The following is a 23,663-nucleotide window of genomic DNA, read 5'->3' as shown; positions in this document are numbered from 1 at the left end:
CATTCATTAAATTAACTTTATGGCAGTTACAGTAGCCATCCTTGCAGATAAAAACTACAGTTCTATGCTTCATTAGTTACTTGAAAAGAAAATTTCTAAATTTATCTCATTAAATTCGTTGAAGCTCTCCTCATACAGACTCTGGGTGGCTTGCAAACTCCAGGCAATCTCGGCTATAAAAGAAACATTACGGAGAGGGAAATTCATCGGTTATTCCCAGAAAATCCAAAAAGATCAATTATTTGGAAGAGGGACATAACGTCCTTTAGGACGGTAAACCCGTTCGGAGGAAGAGCCACCAGCAGCGACATCACCTCTTCCCTGGCAAAAAAAAAAAAGGCGAATGCCCTTCCATCAAAGCGGCAGGACCACTCTGCGCATGCGTCCCTTTTGTGGGGAGCGGCACGCGGGAATCCGCCTCCGCCTGGGTTTCTCTCCGAGCCTTCGTTGCAAGGTGAGTGATTGGCGCTTCCTCCGCTGGGACAGCCGTCAGCGAAGCCCCCCTCCCGTAGGTGACCCGTCCAGACGCCTGAAATGCCACTGGCTAGGCTGGCGCGTAAACGGGGCGCGGTATTTCTGACTGTAAAGAGTTTGTTTGTTTTCTCTCTCTCTCTCTAATTAGGTTAGGTGGGAGGCTCCCCACAGCAGCCCCGGGGTGGTGGTGGAGGTATAGTTGCTGGGTGTTTTGCCTGAATGAAAATGAGAAGGACCCCGGGAAGGACAGCGAGGAGAAGGCGGAGAGAAGGGTTGTTTGCCTGGCGCGCGAGCGATGTTTCCCTGCGGGTCCCCTTTCTCGCGGGGGAGGCAACGGAGTTGTCAAAGAAAGACAGCGAGGCCTCTCTTCAGTGACTTTTATTTTATTATTTTTATCCTTCTTAAAGGAAAAGTAGCTCCTTGTTTTTAATTGCAATGTGCCCGCCCTGTTGTAAATGACAGCCCGGAGCAATTTCTAGAGATTGTTGCTGAACAACAACGACCAAGCAGCTGCAAGCCGATGGGGAAGGATTCTGGGATATGTAGTTCAACAAGATCTGGGAAACCTCTTGGCTCTTTGGGCCCTCTTCAATTTTTTTTTTAAAAATGTGTAATACAATGCTGTACATTTTGGAGAAAGATGAAAAATGTCTATTATTCACATATGTGAAGGTAAAAGGTAGCAATTTGCTTCCAAATACACAGAATCTTATAGCTATATACTGGTTTGGACTGTTCTTATAATCTTAATATAACAGCCTACGCCAGTTCAGGTAATCCTCAACAGTTTGTTTGTGACTGTTCAAAGTTACAACAGCGTTCAAAAAAGTGACTTATGACTGTTTTTCACATTTATAATTGTTGCAGCGTCCCCATGGTCATGCGATCAAAATTCAGATGCTTGGCAACTGGTTCATATTTATGACGATTGATCACATTTATGATCGTGTGATCAACTTTAGCAACCTTCTGACAAGCAAAGTCAATGGGGAAGTCCAATTCACTTAACAACTGTAAAGATTCACTTAACAGTGACAAAAAAAGTCATAAAATGGGGCAAAACTCAACAAATGTCTCACTTAGCAATATAAATTTTGGGCTCAATTGTGTAAGTCAAGGACTATTTGTGTATAGCTATGATATTGCCTAGTTCATTGACAGCATAATCTCATCCTTATTTTCAGGTCATAGATCTTATGGCATGCCATAATCATATGATGGTCTGGCAGTAATTATAAAAGTTGATTTTGTTTTTGGTGTAAAGTATGGTTTTGCTTTGATTTGTTTTGGAAAAATTAAACACTACTTTGCTCCAACAACACTGTGTTTCCATTTTTATTATCAGTTTTCAAATAATTGATTTCTTGTGAAGTTGAAGCTGCAATCCTGTACAGTTTTATTTGGGAGAGGAGCTGTCACTGAACCTCATAGGACTTAACATCTGCATTATGTAAAGAACTGAACTGTAAATGGCATTTTTTTAAAAAAAAAATATTGCTGCTTCTTGCCAACAGTATGGCAGTTTCCAGTTCAGAAGAACAGAAGAAACAAAACTGTTTCATCTTGGGTGCTTCTGGAGAAACTGGGAAAGAATTGCTACTTGAAATCTTAAAGCAGCAAAAATTCTCGCGAGTGACCCTCATTGGCCGCCGAAAGCTAAATTTTGAAGGGACTCTTTACAGTAATGTGGTATGAAACAAAACATTTTTTTAAAAAAAAAAATTATGTTTTTATCCCCTTTCTCATTCCCTTTAGAACTGGATAGAGATTGAAAGCTGGGTCTCTCGGGACCTAATTTGCATTCTAAATGCTAACCACATGGATTTTTGTTATATATTATTATAGTCATCCTCAACCTAGTGCTCAGAAAAAATGATGTTAATCTATGCTACCTGTAAATCCAGTCTTACCTCTCAACATTCCTTGATGGTAATGTGAATGAAATATATTTATAGTCATAAATTATATGTTACATATTTTTATTTTATACTTCTCTATAACAATAGGACACTTTACAAGTTTCTCAAAAACATAAGTAATTGAGAATATTATTCAATACTCTATCCAAAATATAAAACAGTCAAGCAATTTTAAATGCCTACCGAATAATTATTTGTTTACCAACACTTGCTTGTCAACTGTCTCCAAATGGTTAAAAAAATAGAAATCTAATTATGTGGGACATAAAATAGTACATAAATAATGTAAATAATATAGTGCCATAAAGAAAACTGTCATATAAAAAAGAACTGGAGGAACCAAATTGTCTTCTTCAATCTTCTATCTGCTAGCTAGACAATAATATCCATCATACTAAGTTACTTGTATTTCAGGAGACTGGAGCCTCTTTTTATATGGTGTATCTCTTAAGTTAGCTTACTGGCACTTTCATTTCAGACACTTCTATACTCCTTCTTTCAATTAAATCTAAGTGGCTTACATATAGATACAAAGAATAACAGAGTTGGAAGGGACCTTGGGGGTCTTCTAATCCAACCCCTTGCTCAAGCAGGAAACCCTATTCAGACAAATGGTTGTCTAATCTCTTCTTAAAAACCTCCAGTGTTGGAGCAGCCACAACTTCTGGAAGGAAGCCATTCCACTGATCAGTTGTTCTGTCAGGAAGTTTCTCCTTAGTTCTCTTCTTGATTAGTTTCCATCCATTGCTTCTTGTCTTGCCTTCAAATGCTTTGGAAACAGACATAGATACACAAAACAATATAACAAAATATAGTAAAATAAAAAAGAACCATGTAATATATAATCAATACTGTAATACAATTTAACACAGTAATTTACCACCAATATCATTACTTATCTCAGATACATGAACTTATTCAATTCTTCAATTCCTAAATGCTCTCCAGAATAACCATAACTTAACTAGCTTCTTAAACATCAACAATGACGGTGCTTTTCTTATTTCAGAGTATAGCTTATTCCACAAGAAGAGAGCCTAGCAGAAAACATTTGCTTCTGTCCTCCTTCTTATCACACCACATCTGGATGGAAACTTCAGCATTCCTTCTCTGCCTTGTCCAAGTTGTGCATTTTAATATGTGCATTTTATTGATTGATAATTTATCAACATGAGTTGAGATTTCATTGTTAGTCAGGAGATGTTCTGTCTTCATTTGTTTTGGAAAGCAGGGAGACATACATATTTCATTTTCTCCATTGGAGTCTCCCGTTCTTTCTTTCATGTCTGATTTTTTGGGGTGTCTGTTTCCAGGCCCAAGAAGTTGTTGACTTTGAGAAGCTAGATGAATCTGCTGCTGCCTTCCAAGGACATGACGTAGGATTTTGCTGCTTGGGGACAAGCAGAGCCAAAGCTGGAGCGGTGAGGATGAAAAAGGGGCTATACCTGGGTTAAGGAGGAATTGAAAAAGGTGGAAGATTGAGAGGAAGTTAAGAGGTATAAAATGTTTTCTAGAGTGAAATTTGCTGGTAAGTCAGATTCCATAGATTGTTTCAGTCTTTCCCAATTTGGCATTCTCCAACTATATTAGACTATAGTTTGGGTTACTCTGGGGACTGATTGTAATTGGACTTCAATATACCTGGAGGAACCAAACTGGAAAAGGTAAGTTCCTTGGGATCTGTGAGACAGAAGATTGAAGTGGGTGCTTGGCATTTTGAGGGAATGAGATGGCCTGATGAGGAACAGGTGTGAAGAGTTTAGATTAAGTTGGACTCTTCTCTGTTTCTTCCAAGGAGCTAGAAGTACATATCAGCTTAGTTTAGCTTTTGCCCATGGTAGCCAAATTTGCATGCCATCTTTTCCAAATTTCATAGTTAACGCAGAATTTTATCCAAGTCACCCAAATTGGCTGTTTACAAGTTCAATTTTTTTAGAGTTATCTTGCACCTCTGATGAACCAAAGGTTGCACATAATTTGAGTGCATAAGAAAGGTGGAGGAGGATCCAACACATCAAAAAATAAATTTGATCTCAGTTAATTTGCATTTATATTTACATTTCATTAAGCATGAATATAATGTTATTTTCTGATCAGCATGTATTTAATTTTTTTCCTTTTTTCCGCATTAAAATTAATATCAATTTTTGAGGTGCCTGATTGTCATAAACATGGTTTTGGAGCCCTGAAGTCTCAGGTTGGATAATTCTTTATATGTCATTTCTTGATATGTCAAATAGGCTCTAACTTATTTCAGGTCATTGGAAAGGCGAGACTTTTTCAAATACATAAATGCTATTTTCTCTACATATAAATACAGGATGGATTTGTGCGTGTTGACCGTGATTATGTTGAACATGCAGCAAAGCTAGCCAAAGCTGGTGGCTGCCACCACTTTATCCTAGAGTCCAGCAAAGGTGCGGATAGCTCTAGCAGATTCCTTTATCTGAAGACCAAGGTATGTCTGATGGGCTGCAAAATGAGATAAGCAATGGGTCAGGGAACCACCTGGTTTTAGAGTTCTCCTTAGGTGAGTCCTTGGAAACCCAGGTTCTGTTTAATCTTGATATACGAAATGCCAGATCTTCCATTCTACTGCCATTTGGGATTAGATAGAGAAAGAGGCTTCTTATTTAATGTATCCTCCAAGGAGGTCATGATTATATACTTGTTTTTTACTCTACTCTTAATTTAAGCCTGAGGAAAACTCCCTGTGAGATAGTTCGCAGAGCTGGGTGTTGAATTTGAGTTTTCCCAAGCATAGACTACCACTCTAATTCCATATTAGGCAACCTGATGCCTTCTAGATACATTCAGTGACATGCCTCAATAGCCCCAATTAATATTGCTTCAGCAGAGGAAGCAAGTCCCTTCTAGAAAAATGGCTCCAGGAGATACTATTATTTATTACAACTGTTATTCCATGTTGTTCAAGTAATATGTGCAAAAGAAAATGCTGCACTATGACCTGCAGCATAATGTAGGTGCCAATACATTTTCACGAGAAAGGTGTTTCTTGGCTGAGGATCTGTGGTTTTTCAAATTCTAGCCATTACAGAGCCTGCAGGTTACTTTCTATCTGCAGCTTATAATTCTAAGAGTGAAACCTGATAGTGCTTAAGAATAGGAGGTAAATCTCCTCTGTCAAATGAGGATCTTCAGGATTCCTTCCTTCTGCCTTATATGATGTGTATACTTTTCAGCTTCTGTGTATTTCTATGAACAAGACAGAGATTTCATCCAATGAAGGTTGTTTTTTCCTTCCCTCTTCAGGGTGAAGTAGAAAACAGGATTAAAGCACTTGAATTTGACCGATTCTCCATATTTAGACCAGCGTAAGTATATTGTATTTGTGAATCATGAATCTGAGGGAAGGACAGACTTATCAGTAGATGGGCATGTTGAAAGATGCTCATTCCATCACATAGGAAATTGTATTAGTTGTGAGTGTTGCTGATTAATTAAGAAGTTTCTTGTAACAAAATTAGTTAATTGATTCAACTGCTCGTTTAGTTGTTGCTTAAATATTCATAATCTTACCTCTTGTGGGTTGTTAAAGAGTATAAGAATATATCAAATGAGCAGCATAGATGTAGAAAGGTTACATTGCAATGTATCCTATTTCAAAATGTTGCTTTGATCTCTAACTATGGAAGTATGAGTATACTTCCATTCGCACATGGTTAGAAAAATTGGTCAAAACTAATACCAGTGGTGATTTTGAGTAGATTTGAGAATTTAATCCACAGGCATTATTTATGCAGAGTCAGATTCAAAAGCTAATTTTGTATATAATTGTGGGTGCAGTCCAAGCTACAATGCTGTGAAGCACATTAATGTGCAAATGAGTAAGTGAATGAGTGGCTACCCTATTTTGTTTTTTATCGATGAGCAGAAATTTAAGCCCTGGCCCTTCCATGGCAAATCCAGAATTCATATTCACATCACACTGCAGGTCACAGAGAATCATTTTCCTTCACCTGTGGCTGTTCAACATATTATTTGAACCACACAGACTAATAGAAGGTATTAACAACAGCCTCTCTCAGGGCCATTGCTTTCTAACTGAACCGAATAGGCAGCTATCATGGTGTGGCTGTCCTTTTCCAGCCTGAACAGGTATCTGTGCCCTACTGAAACACAATCTAGTTAAATACGGTTTCTCTATAGTTGGTTAGTTTTGGCACTCCCAGCAACAGATGTTGTCTTGTCAAGAGGTTTTATTTCTTCACCATCTCTCTGGTCTTGAACACACCTCATTTCCCAATCTTGAAGAAAAAGAAGTAAAATCAACCAGTAAACTGCCGAGTGCACACAGGATTTTTTTCTGTTTGCCAGCCGTGTACAGATTTAAATGTTTTACGATAAAGCAGTGCATAATTTTTCAACAAACCTCTTAGAGCTTTATTGAAATCTGCTTTTTTCCCCTCTTATATAACCAAGGAGAAGCATTGGAATATTTCCATTCATACAAATGAGCCAATATATTGCTCTAGGACAAAAATCAATTCAGCTAGAAGCACCATCTTAAGTATTAGTACCATATAATGTTACACTTGTAATCAAATGTTTAGTATATTGTATTGATAGGTAAGCAAATTTTACTGAGTATTGTATCAATAACCAACAGTAACTCATTATAATGATGGCTTTCATGTATTAAAACCCACTATTCCTATCTCATTCCCCTGTGGTTTGCTTTGCGATTATCTTACTTCACACTACTTTGTTGCAAATAAAAAAATACTACCTTCTTGTTGCTGCTATGTTGAGCAATAGAATCCTCATATCATATAACTAAGAAAAAATAAGTTCCTTTTCTGCCTCCCTTCCCTAGGGTGCTGCTATGTGATCGCCAGGAGTCTCGGCCTGGAGAATGGGTGGCCAGGAAAGTCCTAGGAGTGGTAGCCCATTTCTTTCCCACATATATGACTATTCCTACCACGACAGTGGCCCGAGCAATGGCCAATATTGCAGTGATGCCGGCAAAAGATGGGCAGAAAGTGGAGGTGCTGGAAAATGCAGCCATCCATGCCCTTGGTCAGTCAAAGTAATCAACGGAGAAGCAGGGATGTGTTTTGGATAGCTTTATAATGAAGGGGTTTCACTGATTACCCCAAGCCCAGCTTTACTCATATATTTTTATACTTTGGAGGATCTCTGAATAATCAATAGCTGTGAATTGCATTTGACATGATTGTTGCATCAGAAGCATGTGATGCAAAAATAACTTTTAAAAAAAGCCTTAATGTCATTGGTGCTGTTTCAGAAGCTTTAAACATACCCTGCCTCTTAATAAAATTAATTAATTAATTAATTAATTAGCAATGGAATTGTGTATGGCCTGTTGATTCAACACTAACATGCTAAAAATTCAACTTAAAAATGCATTGTGGAATGAAAGAAGATTGAAACTTTATTATGGTCAAAATCCAGGAATATCAAGCAGAATGCAAAAACATTTACCCAGTAGCTACCCATATATTTTATAGGAAATGTTAGGATGAACTTAGGTTAATCCCATTTCAGGCCTTATATGCTGCTGCAGAGACTGGCTTATTTGTTGCCCAGGTGCCTGTCTAATACACCAATCCCTCATTTAGTGACTAAGTTCCATTAAGCAAAATGGTCATTAAGTAAACACATGACTTACTTGAGAGAAGAAAGAAAGAGACGCTACAAAGTCCAGTACTTGCTGCCATCTAAAATTCTCATATTGTTATACCAATGTTACTCTCCCTCTGATAGGGTTTGTTGTCAGGTGCACAAAAATTGTAAATGGGTTGCCTTGTGACGAAATGGGTGGCAAATAAATTTAATAAATGTAAAAAATAGTGGAAAAAATATTTTTATTGCCATGGTATTTGTGAATGATCACCAAGGCAGACGCTAAGCATAGAATGGAGATAGTAAAAAGATCAAATGATTGTGTTTTGTAGATCAAGGAAAATATTGATTTTAAAAGGTTTTAAGTCCCAAAGGTTCTTTTGAAAGAAGCAACTGGACTTTCCTCAAAGACGTTTCACTTCTTATCCAAGGAGAAGCTCTAAGAAACTGAAGAAGCTTCTTTGATAAGGAGCGAAATGTCTTCAAAGAAAAACCAGAAAGTCCAGTTGCCTCTTGAAAAAGCACCTTTGGGACAACCATGACCTGGAGGGCTGAGAATCTCCATAGATAAAAGGTTTTAAGCTTCACATCCCTATAATACCATGGCTAGTTGTTTTGGTTATACCTGATCTGCCCAGACAAGTTCACTCCTGCCAGAAAAAATAGATGTCAAACTATATTAGGTAAGCTGCACTTCACAATTCATATCACAGAGCAGATCATTTCTCCTATCTCATTAACCACATCATCACCACTCCTGCCAATGTGATCTTCTTTGACTATATCAAGTATCAAGTATTTCAAAACTTCTGAATGCGAATGCAGGCTGGCTGATTGACATGCTCTGTTGTTAGTTCCCTGCCGTATTCCTATCCCAATCTGCATGGAACAAATATAAAAATGACTGATACATCATGGATCAGGTAGAGATTTGGATTCATTAACATTATTAAAGTAACCTTACATCAATGCTGGTGATTTAAGGTTTTATTCCATAGACTTAGAAAGATAAGTCTTCATTACTTGGAAAAATCAGGACCTTGTAGCCTCATTTCCCTCCATTCATTTGAAAGAGTCCTGCCTGCCAACCATGACAGCATTTCAAGATCAAAGAAGGAATCTCAGCTGAGCACAGAGAGGTGAAAGAGAAGTTGAGAAGGATCTGACTGTAGAGGACATAGGGAATAATAGCCTTGAAGGACAGGAAGAAGAGCTGCTAACAAGGCAATGGTCAGATAAGAGGGGCTTGAGCCCGGACCAAGAAAATAACTGGAGAAAACGTCTCGGACAAGCCCCTCCCTTGTTCATTGAAAAAATAAAGTGAGGGAAGAAAAAGCATATTCAGTTGTGCAAGATTTTGTTACCATAGCTGTTAAACTGAAAGTATATGACTATATGCAATAGGTTTCTTAGTTTGGACTATATTGTTGGACACACTGGCTGAAATAAGTGAGATGTTGTTGGAGCTGAAAGTGTTTCCACTGAGCTGAATTTGAATAGAGTTCAAAGGCTGCCAGCTCAAAGACAACCTAAGATTGGCTTTGATGCCTTCCTGGAAAGGAGTGTGTGACAGTAAGTCATAATAGAAGGAACCCTCAGGATTAAATTCCTGTAGAGGAATCAACAGCAGCCACTCCCAGAGCCACTGCATTTGTATTTTATCCAATTCCATTTTAAATTGTTTTTATCAGATTTTAGTAATAATTTGTGTCTGAAACTGCAGATATGGCCCAAGGGCTAATCAATAAAGTAAAGTAAATTCCTACAAAGCCCTGTAAAATCCAAGCCTCAGCAAACTTTCAGAAATAAGAAGTCTAATTCTTCGCCATTTGCATATGGACTGTAGGGACCCTGAATAAACAAAGATGAAGGGGAGAGGCAATCCACTAACTGGTTCATGAGACTTTTCTCACTATGCTTGAGACTGTCATAAGACAAACTTATGACTGATGTTCAACCATTTCCATCTTCCAAGTTACCTCATGGCCAGGATCTTCCTGCTGAACAGATGTTTCATGGCCTCTTTTACATCTTTGTTCCTCAGGCTGTAGATGACTGGATTCAGAAGAGGAATCACTAGAGTATAAAATAGAGAGACCACCTTGTCTTGATCTTGTGATCCATCCTTGTTCCTTGGTTGGGCATACATGAAGATGGCAGTACCATAGAAGAGGCTCAGAGCAGTCAGGTGGGAAGAGCAAGTGGAGAGGGCCTTTTGTCGTCCTTGAGTTGAGTGGCTCCAGAGGACATTCCACAAGACTCGGAGATAAGAAACAGAAATGGTGGTGATGGTTGCTATGGCAATAACAGTTGTGGAAACAAAAAGGATTACTTCAGAAAGCTGAGTGTCAGAGCAAGACAGCTTCAAGACAGCAGGGATATCACAGAAGAAATGGTTGATATGGTTTGGCCCACAATAGGACAACCGGAAAGCTCCACTAGTTTGGATGATGGAGCCCACTAAACCACAACTGTAAGCCCCCAGCACAAGGCAAATGCAATTCTTGTGAGTCATGAGTGAGGTATAGGTCAACGGGTGGCAAATGGCCAGGAAACGATCATAGGCCATGGCTGCCAGGAGAAAACATTCGGTTGTCACCAGAGTAGTAAAACAAAACATCTGAGCTGCACAAGATGGAAGGGAAATGTAAGCCTTGCCCTGTTGCAGCTGAGCCTCCAGTGCCTTGGGTGCAATGACTGAGGAATAGCAAAGATCCAAGAGAGAGAGGTTGCTGAGGAAGAAGTACATTGGAGTGTGCAGACGCTGTTCAGTTCTGATCAAGATGACCATCCACCCATTGCCCAGTACTGTAAGTACATACAGGAGAAGGAAAATGCTGGAGTACAGAGGATTCAATTCCGGTTTCTCTGTAAAGCCCAGGAGGACGAAAGTGGTCACAGTGCTTCTGTTTTCACCCTCTGAGGAACTGTGGCTGCGTCTATAAGATCTTCAGATGAAACCATAGACACAAACCATCACAATAAATAGGCATAAGATTAAAAGTAACTGCAAAACTTAAAATACCAACTAAGAAACTTCCATAAAAGAAGGTGGAAGGAAAGCAGAAGCATTGGTAGATTAGATTATGTAAGTATTAAATTGCCCATAGATACACACGCATATACCCAGAGATGCGTACACACAAGCCAGAAAGCAAACAAGACACCATCAGTGCAATCCCTTATCTCTCTACAACAGGGGTTCCCAACCCCCGAGCCATGGACTGGTACCAGGCCATGCAAGCTTGTGAAGCTTCACATGTGCATGTGTGGGATTTAGGCAGCATGTGAAATCATGATGCCACCACCACCGGTCCGTGGAAAAAAATCTTTCCATGGAACTGGTCCCCGGTGCCCCAAAAGGTTGGGGGCTGCTGGTCTACAAGTAGTCTTCAATTTAATGATCACAATTGGACCTGGAATTTCCATCCCTAAGCGATTCATTGTAAAGTCCGACATCATCACCGTTGTAACACCAGATGAACAGGTCATTCAGCGGGGAGCAGGAAGTTGAGGGACTCCCAAAGGAGTGCAGGGGTGACACAGGTGGGGTGGGGAAGTCCTGGGGGGCTCAGTGCAGGCTGCGCATGGGTTGGGGGTGCCACAGTGTGATACAAGCTTAGGGAATCCAGGGAAAGAGAGTGCGAGATACATGCAGGCATGTATACGAGTGCAAGAAGCTCAGTGAAAGAATGCACTGCAGCTCAGGGACTTCCTAGGGTATTGCAGCTCTGGAGCTCCAAGAGGCCTCTGAGTCACCATGCAGCACTAAATTTCAGCCACCCCCATCCAGAAGCTCAGCGCAAAGCTGCTGTGCCCTGGGAAGCCCCAGCGGCATGGCACAAAGCTGCTGCTGCATCTCAGGAAGCATCAAAGGGCTACTTGATGCACTGTGGCTCTGGATCCACAAGAAGCCCCCAAGCTACACCATAGTGTAAAGCCCAGGCCCAGCATCACAGGGCAAGGGGGATCCTTGTAGTTCTATGCAGTGGTGGGATTCAAAAAAATTTACTACCAGTTCTCTGGGCATGGCTTGGTGAGTGTGGCAGGAGAAAGATACTGTAAAATCTCCAGTCAAAGATGGTATTTGCCGGTTCTCCGAACTACTCAAAATTTCCGCTATCGGTTCCCCAGAACTGGTCAGAACCTGCTGAATACCAACTCTGGTTCTATGGCATTCTGGGTCTGCAAGAAGCCCCTTGGGCTGCAGTGCAGTGCAGTGCAAAGGCCAGCCCCAGCTCAGCAGTAGAAAGCAAAAGGATTTAATAAAGATATAAATCTACCTATTAGAATGGCATATCAATTTGAAGGTTTAAGTCAATACTAAAATAAGTAAAATCTTAAAGCTATAGTAATCAGCTGTAATAAAGACAATTCAAACTGTAAGTTATGGACCGTGGTTTTAAAAATTACCATAATTTCTGTTTTTCAGATATGAAATTAGTTTTGACACCAGCGCATGCCTCTATAATTTAATGAACGATTCTTCTGCAGAAAGGATCATTCATAATTTCCAATAAGAAGCATAAAGAATCCTAGCAGTTGTTACCATGTAAAAATTTAGTTCTGTATTCTCTATAGGAACATTCATATTAATAATATTTAACTTAAAAAATTAGCAAGCTGAGAAGAGAAACTCACATTTAAATTTTGTTTCATTCTCTGACCAATCATTTTTTTCAAAATCACTGGGTTTATCACTAACTGATATGAAAAAGTGATTCAACGTGATCGTTACATTTCCAAATTGTATAATGAATTGCCTATTTTCACCATTAACGGTGGAGTAATAGATAGAACACCTTATACCATTTTCTCTATGTGCAGTATTGTAATGGACAGAAGGAATGGCCTTGAGGGACAGGAAGAAAAGTTGCTGCCAAAAACAGTCAGATAAAAGAAACTTGAGCCCAGAGCAGAACTAGAACCTAACAACACGTCCTAGACAAGATCCTCCCTGCTTCTCATGAAGACAAAGGGAGGAGGGGGAAGCACATTTCAGACTTGCAAGGTGCTGTTATTATAACCTTATAATAAAAATAATATTACCTTGCATGATTTTGGTTTCCAAATCTGGTCTACTATGAATGGCTCACAAATATTGTCTGCAAATTTGACAGTTTTCTTCCATTGATGCTCCCATTGTTGCCTATCAATTATTCTATTTAAAACTATGCATCCACTTAAAAAAATCATATAGTCTTTCTGATCTGTTCTTCACCAGCAACTCATCCATGTAGGTGTAAAGTTTAAAATGTAAGTCTACAAACTTTGGCATTGCTTTATAACAGGGGTCTTCAACCCCAGTCTGTGGTCCAGCACCAGTCTGCAGCATGCCAGAAACCGGGCCACACAAACAAGCAAAGCCCCATCCATTGAACGCAGGCAGCATACGAAACCATGCCCCCTCCAGTCCATGGAAAAACCTCTCTCCATGGTACCAGTTCTTGGTGCCCAAAAAATTGGGGGCCATTTGCTATAAAACATAATACTTGTCATTCTATTCTAAGCAGGTCTTGCATCATTTTCATTTTCCATTGTAAATAGTTTGCTAAATTTTGCCATTGTAGCCCTGGAGAGACTTTGGAAACCCCAGCAACAGTTCCAACTTGCTCCAAGTTAAGACTCCAGATCTGTGGCTGCCTTTATACACTCTGTCTCCAGTACCCAGGAGGAAAAAGTATACCAAGCCAAGTTTGCATCTTAAGTTTAATAATATTTTCTAAATGATGTTACTGTATAATAAATACACTATATAATAAATAAGTAAATGCTCAGCTCCCTCCAATCATCCCGACTCTACCACAAATTAAGGGATTACAGGGTTATATAAAAGGGAGTTACTGTATAATAGATATGCCAAAATAATTATGCATTTAGGTGGGGGAAAAAAAACTAAAAGCTGTTTATCAAGTCTGAATTATTTTATGTGTATGTGTAACTAAGGATCAGGTATAATTTATTTATTTATAAAATATATTTGCCACCCATCTCATATCCAACGACTCGATGCAGTTTGCCACACAAATAATACAGTGAGGAGGACTAGGAAACTAATAGACTCCATTTTAAACTGGTATTTTGCAATCTACACATTGTTTATCAGAAAGGCTGCCAAAGGGGTAAATAGATGACCAGGGCAATCCAACAATGCTTCCACCCATGCTGAGCCCTCTGTTTTTGCCTGCCCCATAAGGCCAAATGAAAAGGTAGCAGCATGGCAAGAAGCCTTGCTATGTTTGGGTCAGGTTGGAAAGAGGTTTGATTATTTTAGGAAATGAATTACATATAGCATTTGCTAACTTTTAGTAGACCTGATCAGTATTTTAAGATAGGAGAAAGGAACGCAGCTCCAGAATTTCGGCTTCTGCTCCCTGCTTTCATGCCTGTTTCACTTTGATTTCAGCTCCTCTCCTATTTTGGCTCCAGATTTTGAGCCGGCTTCACAGTTCAATCATTCCTTCCTTCCATTCCTTCTGTTGGGAGGTTTTGTGGAATATTTTCCCAAATCCAGTTATCACCTTTTTCTACCTCTTGATTTCATTCCAGTGAAAGGTAAAAATGAAAGAACCAGGGATGATATAGGTAAAAATTGTGCAACATACTGAATAAATGCCATACAGTTACTTTTCTACTCTACTGATTTCTTGAAACTCTATGAATCACAGTTGTTAGAATTTGTTTTGAATGATTGGCAGTGGCAACTCACACAAACCCACTCAGTAGGTAGAGGATCTGTTGTGGATCATTTCAGATCAGTAGTCCTACAAGACTTCACCAGCTTATAAGACCCAGGGTGGGTTTAATTCAATAAATTTAAATTTAACAAAAATATATTTCTGGATCTGATTCCAACAAGAAGAAAAATTACCTATTCCAGCTTCAGAGTTGATATTTCTCTCCTATTTGGGGGGTCACATTCAAAATTAAATGAGGCTTTAGTTCTAGCAGGTTGAAACCTGCTCAATTTTTGATATGTTCCTAGTATATCTTGTTTCCACTTTTAATAAATCCAATCAATAGCAAGGCTGTGAGAGGAAGCTTTTTGGTCATGGTAAAGGAGAAATCTTTTTATAGAAAATCTGACTGGTTCCTATGTCCTCCCAGAAACTATAGGATTGCATTCTTAACTGGCTTTTGTTTGATTGATTTAAAGTCAATTTCTTGTAATAAATATCAAGACTGGCTTTCAAAAGCAAACTGGAAAGATTTAACATTTTAAAAATCATTTTTGAATTTTAATAATGCATAACATTAAGAACACATTCCAGCTAAGCTCTGTAAGATAAAGTTTTTTTAATGACTCACCTGTCCATGATTTCTCATTGAACGTTTATCAGCAAGCCACAAAAGAAGAATCATGAGATCACTGATGACAAGGAACAAAGGGGACAGGTGGGAGGATGTCACCGTTTGAGAAGATAATGATGCTAATTTGGGAAATATAGAATGTTTCACCATTCAGCACTGGCATATTAGAAGTTTTCACATATATTAATGGGTTTTTTTAAAAAAAAATAGTGTGTACATTCTTGAGTTTCTATTGAGGATGGTTTGTTTTATTTCCATGAACTATTCTTCAAACATTTTACCTCAGAATAAGACTTTTTAAATGATGCATCCTGAAATCCCTCAGCAGTAAAAAGTGTCCAGATTAAATAACTCTGAAAGACCTTCTCCTTAATCATAGCTTTGGAGAGAGAGAGGAGTAAAGATGCTCAGGATATTAACTTCTCTCATTTCTAGTCATAAATCATTTCAATTGAATGTGGTAAAAGATGTAGCTGGACAATGGCTGATGGATACAGATTTTATCCTTGGTTCTGTGGGAGAGGATGCCTTTTATTTTAGAAGTGAAAGAAATAGGTGTTACTTTCAGTCCTTTAAGTTTTTGACAATAGCTTCTGGGAACAAGTCTAATGCAATTATTACCTGTGCAACAATTCATTTGTTTGTTTGTTTGTTCGTTCATTCACTCATTTACTCAATTTCTATAACCACCCATCTCAGTCTATGATTGTGAACAACTTGCAATTCAAACAATATATTACAATTAAAATACTAAAATCATTATAAAACAATAACAAGAATGAAAAACAATAAAATATCCAAATTAATAACAATGCATTAAGCTAGATAATATTTCAATCATCTGCTTGTTGGGTTATTTGCATACTGTGAAAATTAGACCATCCAGATATGAAGACCTCGAATAAGGCAATCCTTGCTTCATCTACAATTGGTTTTCAGGCAGTATTCATAAAATCATGAATTGGAAAGATCCAGTACGCTGCTCAGTGCAGGAATCCAAATTAAAATGTCTCAGATGGATGGCTGTTTAATTTCTTCTTGAACACATCCAATGAAGATGGTTTACTGTCTCTCTAATTAGTCATGGCTTATTGTTTTTGCTGTTGATTTTGTGGGATTCATTGTCTAGTTTGGAGATAAACAATCACCAGCCAAAACTACCAAGAGAAAACAATGGTTATTTTATTCTTCACTTTGCAAAATAGGTGGACCACGCAGGTACAGTGGACACACCTTAAATCATCAATACATTCCCCTTATATTCTCTAGTACTGTTACAAATTTACCTCCCACCTCTTCTTGGCTTAGTAATAAAGATGTCACAACCTATCAAAAGTGTCTAAAATGAATACATTATCTCCGCCCCTGATTACATCTCCCACTACTCTAATTATATCTCCCCCTGCCCTTATTTACGAATTTCCTTTAATGGTCCTAGTTCCTAGGGGTTGTCCTAGAGTCGCTATCATATCAATAAATTATGGTTATGGCTGGTTTCTAGCATAGCAAAGGCTCCTACATACCATTCTCAAGCTTCAGCCTAGCTCATGAGATTAGAAATATAATACAATGTATTTTCTTCACAGGCCAACATGTCTTCTTACAATTCTGTGAAAACAATACAACTCTGTTTCCCACAATCCATTCTTAAAGTTAGGAAGTTTTTATGTTATAAAGACAAGTATTCCATGTCTGGTATTCTGGAATGATATGTGAATAGCAATTGTCTTCTGTATGACATTTCTTCGGGTACATAAACAGTGCTCTCCTACTGTTCTTCTATTCCATGTTAATATTCCCAGATTTATGAGAAAGAGTATGAAAGAGAGTTTAGTATAATAATGTGACTATGGCAATGGTGAAAGATATTTAAGAAAGACCACACTGTCAACATACACTGACTCTTAAAGCAATGCCCTCCTTGGGAGACCTACCGTAAATACAGCGAGCTATCAATGGGCAACAAATCAGCAACAAATGCATTTGAGAGAGTTTAGTTCTGGGCCTTGACTTCTCTGCTCTTTTGCAAGAGCTGTTGCCAGATGTACAAAACTGTGATATATAACCTGGCCTGAAAATTCCATTAATTGTGATGCGTCTGTGAAGCTTTTATCTCATAGGAACTGGGGGTTGGGTAGCCTGGCCTGAAAGATCCATTAACTGTGATGAGTCTACGGGTGTTGGTTTGTGATCTCATAGGAACTGGTGGGGGGGGGGGGAGGAAGGACCAAGAGAACATTCCAGGAAAAGTACCAGCTCTGATTAATTTGTTATTTAAGAACAGCAGCAAATGACAACAATTACATCAAATTCACATCTAGGGAAAAGAGGGCAAATTCAGCTTCAGTCTGGCAAGGTTGATGTCAGACCCCAAATTGAGAACAATAACGGTGGTTCTTTAAAAGTTCTTTACATATGGACAATACCTTGCAAGACTGAGCACTCTACTATCCGCATCTATAAAATAACCTATGAACTAATTGGGAGGGGCTGTCTTCACCTTCTTTCTATCACATATAAGATCTTGTCTGAGATGCCTCTTACTTCTCTGGAATGCACCTCCTCTCTCCCAGGGACCCAACTCCTACATCGTGGTTGTTGCGGTCCTTACATTGTATGTTGTAGATCATGGGTTGCCAACCTTTTGGACCTCAGGGACCACGAAACTCATCATTTTAAATCCTGTGGACCACTAATATGAATTTTGACTGACGGTGGCTTGCTGACATTGGTGAGAAAGTCGGTCCAATACTCCAGAGCTGCAGTAGTCACAGGACTGGCCCTTTGGTCATCCCAGAGCAGCTCCTCCAGTCCATGGCAGGCCAGTGCACCCAGGTGGAGGAGCAGCTGCTCCAGGATGACCAAAGGGCCAGTCCTGTGACTACTGCAGCTCTGGAATATGGGACCGACTTTCCCACCAATGTCAGCAAGCCACCCTGGTGTGGATTTCTCCTCCCTGCCGTTGATCTTACCTTCCAGTTCCAGCTCACATGGCTCTACTCAAGGTAAGGTTTGTGCTCGGCCGAAGGGTGGGGGCCAGTGGGTGGGTGGGCCATGTGGACGGCACAGCCTTGTGTTCCCGCACAGCCTGGATTAATTGATTTGGGGGGGGGTGCTTTGGGGGGGACATTTCTCTGTGGACCACCAAAATTTTCTCGCGGACCACCAGTGGTCCCCAGCCCACCTGTTGGTGACCACTGTTGTAGATGACTCGTTTTTTCTTCTGGGGTTGTTGGATCTTTTGGTCTGCTTTGGGTGTTGTTGTTTTTTAAACAAGTTTTATTGATTTTAAAGACAAACAAAACATAAGACATCAAAGTATAAAACCTCCTTTCTCAAAAATTACTTATAAGTTTTAACAAGGCAAATAAAGCATTATTTTTTAAGGCATAGTTCCACATTATCACATTTCCATTTAAACACATATATATCTTTTCCAAATTTCTCATTGTTTCTCCCTTCACTTTTATTCAATTATATTTTTTTCTATCAAGGTTTTATTAATTCTCAATCAAGCATAAACACACAAAATACAAAACATAAAACAAGACATAAAAAGATAAAACCTCCTTAATTATCATTTATACATGTCTTTTCCAAATTTCTCTCCCTTTAGTTTTATTCCTCCAAGGTTTTATTAATTAACAATCAAAACGTAGCTAACCAAAACACAAAACATAAAACATAAAACTTCTTTTGAAAAGTGGCTTAGCCCCGGGTTACATCTTTTTTTACAGACCTAAATCAAATTCATGCTCACCTTATATACCATTCATATCTTATTAACCATTCTATATTTTCTATATAACTTCTCCCTTCTTTTCACTCTCTTAATTATATTTTGTTTATTTCATCTTATTTCAAAATCATTATGTTTGTATCTTTTGTCCGTTCTTTTCCAATCATCTATTTATCTCTTCTCTTTAGCAAAAGATTTCCCCTGTAATCACTTTTAAGGTGTGACGCCTTTCCCTAAAGTAACACTTAAAATAATACATAATTTCTATCCTGATTCTGCTTAGTACATTCTACATGTTGCATTTTGAAAAAAAGGAATAATAAACTTATAATATAGTTAAGTATATAATTTCCATTCTAACTCTAATTCTAATTAATAGTATAACTAAGCATTAATCATTTTACACATTCTCTTTAATATTTTATTAAATATTGAAATCTATCATTATAAAACATTTTAATATTTTAATATTTTGTTAAATCTTATAATATTCCAATAAACTATTTCAAATGCAAATACTACAATACTATCTTATGTACTCTTGCAGAATCTTTCTTAAATTATACACTATCCTTTATCCTTTATCTCTAAAAAAGATATCTTGTTTCAGACCGTGGCTTTTTTTCCCTTTTCCCCTCCCTTTCTTCTCCAGTCTGGTCTTTTTGCCCCCCCCCTCCTAACCTCCACCTTTTTAGCTTCCCCTCTCTATTGTAATTCTCTTTTCAGTTGCTTTCTAACATTGTACCTTTTTTTCACCTTATTTTTCTTTTTCTTGGTTGTTTTATTGAATCTTTCCTTCCTCTCTTCCTATTTTCTTTCTTAATCGAACTTTTTTGTCCATTAAAAATGGCTTCCTTTTCTTCTTCTCCTTCTCCTTCTTCCTCAAGTATTTGCTGGTACGTAGAAACCGCCATTTCTAAAAAGTGGAAGACAGCTCCCAATGAATCCTTGCCATTTGGTTCTCTTTCTTTTAATTTTTCATATTCCATTTTTAGTTGATCCACAGATGGTGCCATTGTAAATTTTTAAGAACAACCCAGATGTTTTTAATCCTAAAGTAATTTGCAAATGTCAAAGTTATCAAACAAACCAAACAGACAGAAATTATTTCCTCTTCTTCTCTTTGCAACTTTTCCTCCTGGGGCAAAATCCCAAATATATTTTAAAGCCGTATTACAGTTAGTTGTTGGTCTTATAATCTTCAAAGCGTCTCCTCCAACAAATTTTTAAAGATTTTTTTTTAGTCCTCTCCTTCCCACTTATAACAAAGAGCTTGTTTTTACCTTAAAGAACCAGGTTTTTCTGTGCTCATTTGCTTTCTCCGTAAGGAATGGGAGTGAACTTCAGCACTTTCGCCGCCGTAACAACTTCTTTTGGAAACAAATGTATCAATCCGAAAGTCAGGTTTCCAGGGTGTTTTAAAAGTAACTTAATGTCCCGGTTCAGCCAAGAAAACTTCTCCTTCTGTCTTCCTCCTGCACAGTCTTATCCGGTTGAAGATTCCTTTGTGGTTGCCATTTCTGACAGCCGCTCCACCGCCTCAGGAAAAAGGAGTCTAGCTGGCTGGGGAAAGGGGGTGCGATATCCCCAGACCCCTGCCCGGATCTCCTCTGTCTTCCGCTGCCTCTTCGGGGCAGCGACAACCCCCAAATCCAGTTGGATCGGGGATACCTCAGCGGCGAGCACAGCAGGGACCCGCAGAGAAGCGGATTCCTGCCGCCGCCGAAGCCTTGCAACCGGAAGTTCCTGCTTTGGGTGTTTTGAAGAGCTTTAGTAGGCTTTATATAGGACAACAAGGCAGAAGACTGGCAGAATATATCCATAAACATCAACTACGTAATAAGTTACTAAAATTATTTACAGTTGTTATGAAGGAGGATGTCATTTATACTGTACATATGCATAGACAGGAAAGTTGCATATTCTACTGTGTATTTTGGACTGAAAGTGGTTGATAGTTTTTTTATAGTAGTCATATTAAAATTACAATAAAAAGATAAAATTAATACAACACTAAAAAAAGAAAAGAAAAAAAACAGAAAGGAAAAAAGGAAGAAAAATAGAAAAAAAAAGTAAATAAAACATATACCAGTACATATTTATTTACTATATTTTTTTTGTATTTTTCTTCCTTTTTTCTTTCCTGGGCTTTCTGTTTTTTCTTTTTTTATTGTTGTATTAATTTTATCTTTTTTAGTGTTTTTAATACAATTACTATATAAATATAGCTACTCAACCACGTCAATACACCATAGAACATGCAACTTTCTTGTCTTCTCATTAAAAATAATAATTGTCTATCCAGAGAATTGATGTAACAGAGCTTATTAGCAAGATGTTCCCTTAAAAAGTATACTCTATGTGACAGCACCAAGGGCCTTATTAAAACTTTTGAGGAAGTTTCTCACATAAGGTAGGATGGAGGAAGAGAAAACTTATTTATAAGTTCTCAGGAGAGACCACTTTGTTTTAAAATAAACAGGCTGGTCCCATGAATGCTAGAAAGTCTGGTTTAATTTAATGAACCAGAAAAGAGTTATAATCTGGGGGGAAAAGACCTCCCCCTTTAATAAGAACATCCTAGGCTTGCATAGATGAAACTTTTAAAAATAAATAAAATGTCCAATTAGTATCCTATTTGGAAGCACTGACCGGATTTCATTTAGCAATTTTAATTGATTCAATGTTGCAAAATGTCTGAAACGTTCAAGTAGATTTGGCCTAAAGCATCCTTTCTTTGAAGGATGTCTAATTCCAATCCTCTCTTGAAAAATGATATAAATTAGTCTTTTCCATGGGAATTTGTTCTAGCATTGGGCCCTACATTTAAGCACATTTAACCATGTGTTTAATGGGAATTTTTTTTAAGCATTGAAAAGAACTAGCTATTCAAGTGTGGCTGTTGTATCTATCTGATCTATAAAACACCCTAGGGAATACTGTGGCTTCCTGCCTACAGTGGGACTAGAATTCCTGGTCTCCCAGTTTCTAACATGGTTTCTAACCAATACACCAAGCTAGCTTTATCACTTTACATAAACTGTCAAAAATGTGATCAATTACAATGTTTTAGGCCAACTTTATGTAGAGCAACAATTCGTTTTTTCAGATCCTCAGAGTTCATTGCCATGAGGTGCCATGTTAAACTCCTCACTGGAATGGATTGCTTTGTGTGCAAGTCTCAACCCATGTTCCTAACTTCCATGCAGTAACCTTTCTCAAGTGTTAATTCCTAGGTACTAAGTCAAGATTAAGTTTTGAAAGTAACTGGTAATGCAGAGGACATAGTTTTCTTGTCAACATTAAGAATGGTTTTCTATTGCCATTCTCCAGAAGATGTTTCAACTTCCTGATTAGCCCATAGGTCTGACCTAGTGTTAGATCTGGGGTGGATCGGTTCGAAGGAGACGCGAGACCATCTTAGTGAGTTCAGCTCTTTATTTAGGATAAGAATAGTCTAAAGAATACAAGCCGCGGCAGCCCTTCATATAGGGCTGGCTCGCGGCTCGGCGGCCAATGGCAGCGCTTTGAATCTCCCGCGATCAGCGCAGCCAATCGCGGCAGATTCCTAGCGCTCCAATCACGGCCGGGGTTTCGACCAATCAGGTCGCTGTCCGTCCGGACCAATCAGTTGCGAGGGTTTGGAGTATGCTAATATAGCACACCCCTCCCCTCTTGGTTTCGTCTGGCGGTGCGTCGTGACGTAGTCGCGCAGGTAGGCGGGGCTTTGTACCTGCCTAGTTGACCTGCGCGATTCAGTTCCAGCGTGGTCGTTGACCGGTTCGGATGGTTTCTCTGTCGCTCCGGTTCCCTGGGATGGAACCGCCTGGAAGGTTGAGCCGGGCCTTTCTTGGTAGCTCCCTCCCGGTCTACCCGGGCTGGTTGAGCTGCCGCTCCTGTTGTTCCCGCCGGATCTTTCCGGGCTGGTTGAACTGGCTTGGCTGCTCCTTCCAGGTGAAGATTCCGGGGTTTCATGTTCTGTTGGTCCTGCGTTTACTGGTGAGTAGGACCAGTTTATTTGTGGTTTATTTGTTTTGGGTGGGGGGTGTTCAGCTTGCGCTAGGGGGTTCCCTTCAGTTCTTTCTTTAACGCTTGCCGTTTCCCCCCCCCCCTTCTAGTTTCTTGCTCGGTTGTATGGTTGTTGGTGACGGCTATTCTTGACCTTAGTTGGTTAATGTGCCGTTTCCAGTTTTTTCCGTCGCTTTTCTCTAATCAGTATAATAAGGGGCCGGTTATTTGGGTGATTGTCGCTGGTACCCAGAGTGGTTCCCCTGACAGGTTTTTCGCGTATACTGTGTCCCCTATTTTAAATTTTCTGTGTTTGCTGGAGGAGCCCGGGGGTTTGTCAGGGTTGTATGTGGGATGCATTCTATCTAGCGTTGACCGTAGTTTCCTGCCCATCATTAGTTCTGCCAGGCTTCTATTTGTGGTTGCACTAGGTGTGATATGTTGAATGAGGAGCATTTTATTGATTTTGTCCTGTATGTTGGCTGCTTCTATTTTCTGGATGGCTTTCTTCGTGTATTGGACCATGCGTTCCACCCGTCCGTTCGCCGCTGGATTTGCTGGCGCGGTTAATGCATGGCGTATGCCTTGGCCTTCCAGAAATTGTT

At 39.1% G+C, this 23,663-nt stretch overlaps 2 protein-coding genes across 5 annotated transcripts; one reads left to right on the top strand and one right to left on the bottom strand.

The window, feature by feature from the left end:
• The first annotated feature begins 346 nt into the window (after positions 1 to 346).
• HTATIP2 (HIV-1 Tat interactive protein 2) lies at positions 347 to 8,225 on the top strand. 4 transcript variants are annotated; one of them, XM_026673810.2, is made up of 6 exons: positions 347 to 454; positions 1,989 to 2,163; positions 3,707 to 3,814; positions 4,714 to 4,851; positions 5,667 to 5,728; positions 7,231 to 8,225. In XM_026673810.2, the coding sequence occupies exons 2-6, from the start codon at positions 1,990 to 1,992 to the stop codon at positions 7,445 to 7,447; spliced, it is 699 nt and encodes a 232-aa protein (XP_026529595.1). In that variant the 5' UTR covers positions 347 to 454; position 1,989; the 3' UTR covers positions 7,448 to 8,225. The 4 variants fall into 4 exon arrangements, with proteins under 4 accessions (XP_026529595.1, XP_087812708.1, XP_026529597.1 ...); XM_087956582.1 differs by having other exon boundaries at positions 452 to 508; XM_026673812.2 differs by lacking the exon at positions 347 to 454 and adding an exon at positions 486 to 582.
• A 1,750-nt stretch (positions 8,226 to 9,975) lies between these two features.
• Positions 9,976 to 15,316, bottom strand: LOC113416106 (olfactory receptor 5AR1-like). Its single transcript, XM_026673796.2, has 2 exons — positions 15,309 to 15,316; positions 9,976 to 10,948 (listed from the first exon to the last, which is right to left on the bottom strand). The coding sequence occupies exons 1-2, from the start codon at positions 15,314 to 15,316 to the stop codon at positions 9,976 to 9,978; spliced, it is 981 nt and encodes a 326-aa protein (XP_026529581.1).
• Positions 15,317 to 23,663: the final 8,347 nt, after the last annotated feature.

Source organism: Notechis scutatus, chromosome 2 (assembly GCF_049901735.1).
Source record: "Notechis scutatus isolate UNSWTSFEM ecotype Mainland chromosome 2, rNotScu1.2, whole genome shotgun sequence".
Lineage (NCBI taxonomy): Eukaryota > Metazoa > Chordata > Lepidosauria > Squamata > Elapidae > Notechis > Notechis scutatus.
This window is presented reverse-complemented; position numbering and strand designations above follow the sequence as displayed.

What these genes read in the sequence shown, in the direction of transcription:
- HTATIP2 (XM_026673810.2), top strand. Translation starts at nt 1,990, where the DNA reads ATGGCAGTTTCCAGTTCAGAAGAACAGAAGAAACAAAACTGTTTCATC. An exon ending in GGACTCTTTACAGTAATGTG is followed by an intron (nt 2,164 to 3,706) that starts GTATGAAACAAA and finishes GTCTGTTTCCAG; the next exon opens with GCCCAAGAAGTTGTTGACTT. An exon ending in TTCTCCATATTTAGACCAGC is followed by an intron (nt 5,729 to 7,230) that starts GTAAGTATATTG and finishes TCCCTTCCCTAG; the next exon opens with GGTGCTGCTATGTGATCGCC.